General features: G+C 35.0%; 1 protein-coding gene across 1 annotated transcript; it reads right to left on the reverse strand.

Annotated features, from left to right (window-relative positions):
- Positions 1 to 374: 374 nt before the first annotated feature.
- LOC147399068 (zinc-finger homeodomain protein 11-like) lies at positions 375 to 1,635 on the reverse strand. Its single transcript, XM_086448481.1, has one exon. The coding sequence runs from the start codon at positions 1,453 to 1,455 to the stop codon at positions 520 to 522; it is 936 nt and encodes a 311-aa protein (XP_086304607.1). The 5' UTR covers positions 1,456 to 1,635; the 3' UTR covers positions 375 to 519.
- Between the last annotated feature and the right edge of the window lie 1,643 nt (positions 1,636 to 3,278).

Consider the following 3,278-nt stretch of genomic DNA (forward strand, 5'->3'; position numbering starts at 1 on the left):
GGGATGCCATAACCCCAACAACATTATCTGCAACTGTAACAGCAAATTGCTTCACAAATGCCTTCTCAGAAAGATATGAAATGAAACTCACTTTTGTTAAAAAAATTTAAAGATAATGTCATAAGAAACCAAACCTACCCAACCATTAAAGAGAAATAAATTCACTCTAAAATTAATTAATTAATTAATTAAATATCTCCCCTTCTCTCTCTCTCTTTCTGAAACAAGCTCTTGCTTCTATTTGCTAGTTTGAGATCAGTGGAACTCTCTTGTCTCTCTCAATTTTAAGAAGAAAATCACCAAAAAGAAAGAAACCCAAGACACCCATTTCATGAATCTAACATAATAAACAAAAAGACTTACTCAAACAAAAATAAAGGAGGAATGCCAACATAAATTCCCTTTTTTTTTTTTTTTTCTTATCTTCTCTTCATAAAACAAAGTAATTAAACAGAAGTAAAGAAAGAAAAAGAACAAGAAAAAGAAGAAAAAAAAACAGAAATAGTTTGCTTGAAGAGATCAAGAAGAAGAAGAAGACCCATTAGTGACAACAGGAGCACTACAACCATGATGATTGTTGTGGTTGTTGTGTGAGTTGTTGTTGTTGTTGTTGTTGTTGTGAGGGTTACTAGTAGAGCTACTATTAACATGATCTCTCTTCCCAAAAGTATGCTTGTTGTTGTGCATCCAAACCTTCAAAACACCTCTACAAACCCCAATCTCATTGCAGAAATCTTCCACCAATCTTTCATCTCTCTTCTGCATCTTCCAACCCAATCTCTCTGCAAATATTTGCATCTTCTCTTTCTGCTCCACACTGAATTTGGTCCTAAATCGCTTCTTATTATTACTCCCCTCATTTCGGTTCCCCATATTTATAGGTGTAGTGGTATTATTGACCATTGGATGAGTATCAGGTTTACCGGCTACACCGGTACTCAAAGCGAGTAACATATGAGGTGCAGAAGAAGGGTAGTAGGAGGAAGAAATTGGGGGTGGAGAGACTGAATTAGGGCTCCTGACACGTGGAGGTTGTAGTGGTGGTGGTGGTGGGAGATGGTGATGGTATTCGATGATGTGGGTACTACCTTCATCTGGGTCACGACGGTGGAAGTTGCGGTGACATCCACACGCGGCGCATTTTAGCGAAGCGGGGTCAGTTGGATTGGTGGTTGGAGAAGGCATGAACTCTCCACAACCGTCTACGGCGTGTCCACCTAAGGTTGCTGCGTGATTTTTGAGACATTCTTTGTAAACCACCACAGATGAAGTTGTTGAGTGGTGGTGGTGGTGTTGCTTAAGTGCGCCGTTGGTGAAGGATAAGACCTTTGAGTGGTTACGATGATGATGATGATGGTGGTGGTGGTCTGTGAGTTTGGTGGGTGGGGTCTCGGTTTCTGTTTCAGGGGTTGTGGTGGTGGCGGTGGTTGTGATAATGGGAGTTGTTACATCCATGGTTGAAATTGAAACATTTAAGATTTTCTTTTTTTTTTTTTTATGGTTTAGGGTTTAAGGTGAGTGATAATTCCAGGGATGTTTTGAGTTTTTGTCAAGGTTTACTCCATGAAATGGTCGGAAGGTTGCAGTGCAGAGAGAGAGAGAGAGAGAGAGAGGTGGGGGAGGGGGTGATGATGAGGGATGAATGATGGAATGGGTCTGATAATTAAAAACAAAAAAATCTGGTTTTATGGATGACGATAATTGAGAATACAAGTGTTCCTTTTTAACCACTCATGTTTGACTCTAGTTCTAATCTATGGTTAAATTTCTAACTCCACTTGGGTTAGTTGTTGGTGTGTAATAAATGTTTCAGGAACATAGATTTAAGTAAACTCTTGACTCGCTTGACTCGTTCCGTGTTCAGTGAGTGAGTAAATTGTTAGGGTAAATTAGTCATTTAGATATACCACATTACCACTACCCGTCTATTCTTACTTCTTAGAGTAATTACATGCCCCTTGACTTGAGTATTGTCTAATAAATTAATAATAAATGAATTAAAGGCCCTCGTAGCCTAAAATAAAATAATCATTTTCAAATTCAGTTCAATAACTTTTTTTTTCACATTGTCTTCTATATATCTCACTTTGTAAAACTCACCCAGAAATAATTTTTCAAAAATTAGAAAATAATTAATTTTTTGATAAAAAAAATCTAGAGTTCCCTACAATGGATTAAAGCAAGGTGAAAAATGATAAATAAATTAAATATAATTTATAATAAGGATTTTAAACTTGAAGATGATTAAGTTTTGGAAGAAAAATTTGAGCTAATTTTTTTCTTTTAAAGATTATGATAGATATTTGGAATTGAAAATTCTTGGATTTAGGTGTGAAGGATTGAAAATAGAATAATGATTTTTTGATGCCACCCACTAACATACTCCCCCTCAAGGAATCATAGATCATTTGCCTCAGGATACATAGAATCATAAATCTCTTTCTTGCATATCCCGAGGCAAATGATCTACGGTTCTATGATAGAGTTGTATGTCAGAGGGGAGTGTCAGATTATCATGACTCTTGAAAATAAGGATAAATAGACTGAAAATTATATAATATAATGGTCGAAAATTTTGAAAATGATTGATTTTAGAAAGAAAAATAAAAGTTTGTTTGTTGTAATTTTTTTTAGCTTTGAGTCAAAAAAGCTGGAGAAACATGTTTCTTAGTAACTACTTCTATGGGAAATCAAAAATTATATTTTAGAGAAGTCTTGTTACAGTTGCTTTCGTATGCGAGCCAATATTATGTATCACATAATTTTAAATTTGATTGAATAAGTAACACTGAAATATGTATAGGGATAAAAAGACGATTTTCAATCTTCTTAACTCATCGATTAAACAACATAATCAATTCGATCTCTCTCTATTATTTTTTCTTCAATTTTTATAACAAACAAGATTCTCTTGTACACAGTTTCCCAAATTCAGAGCTTCTTCTTCTTCTAGACACAAGATCCTGAAGCAGTTATTGAAATCTGTAACAAAGTTTAGGGCAAGTTTAGGGCATTTTAATTATTAAAGGCCAAAGTTTAGGGCATTTCAGTTATTTTCTACTGATTTATTAGGAGAGACTAGGTCAACAGACATGCTATCAGGGGTATTTCAAATAATTAACAAAACGTGGAGGGGTTGAGTTAACACGTTTCGGTCGTATATATACGAGTTAAAAGTAACTAGTTTTAATATAATTATTAAAATAATGTTACTTTATTGCTAGACTGAAACGGGCCTGCACCTCTGAAATATTGACTGTAACGGATCTTGTTTTGTC

The sequence above is a fragment of the Akebia trifoliata genome, chromosome 7 (genome assembly GCF_017979445.1).
Source record: "Akebia trifoliata isolate Shusen 1 chromosome 7, ASM1797944v1, whole genome shotgun sequence".
Taxonomy (NCBI): domain Eukaryota; kingdom Viridiplantae; phylum Streptophyta; class Magnoliopsida; order Ranunculales; family Lardizabalaceae; genus Akebia; species Akebia trifoliata.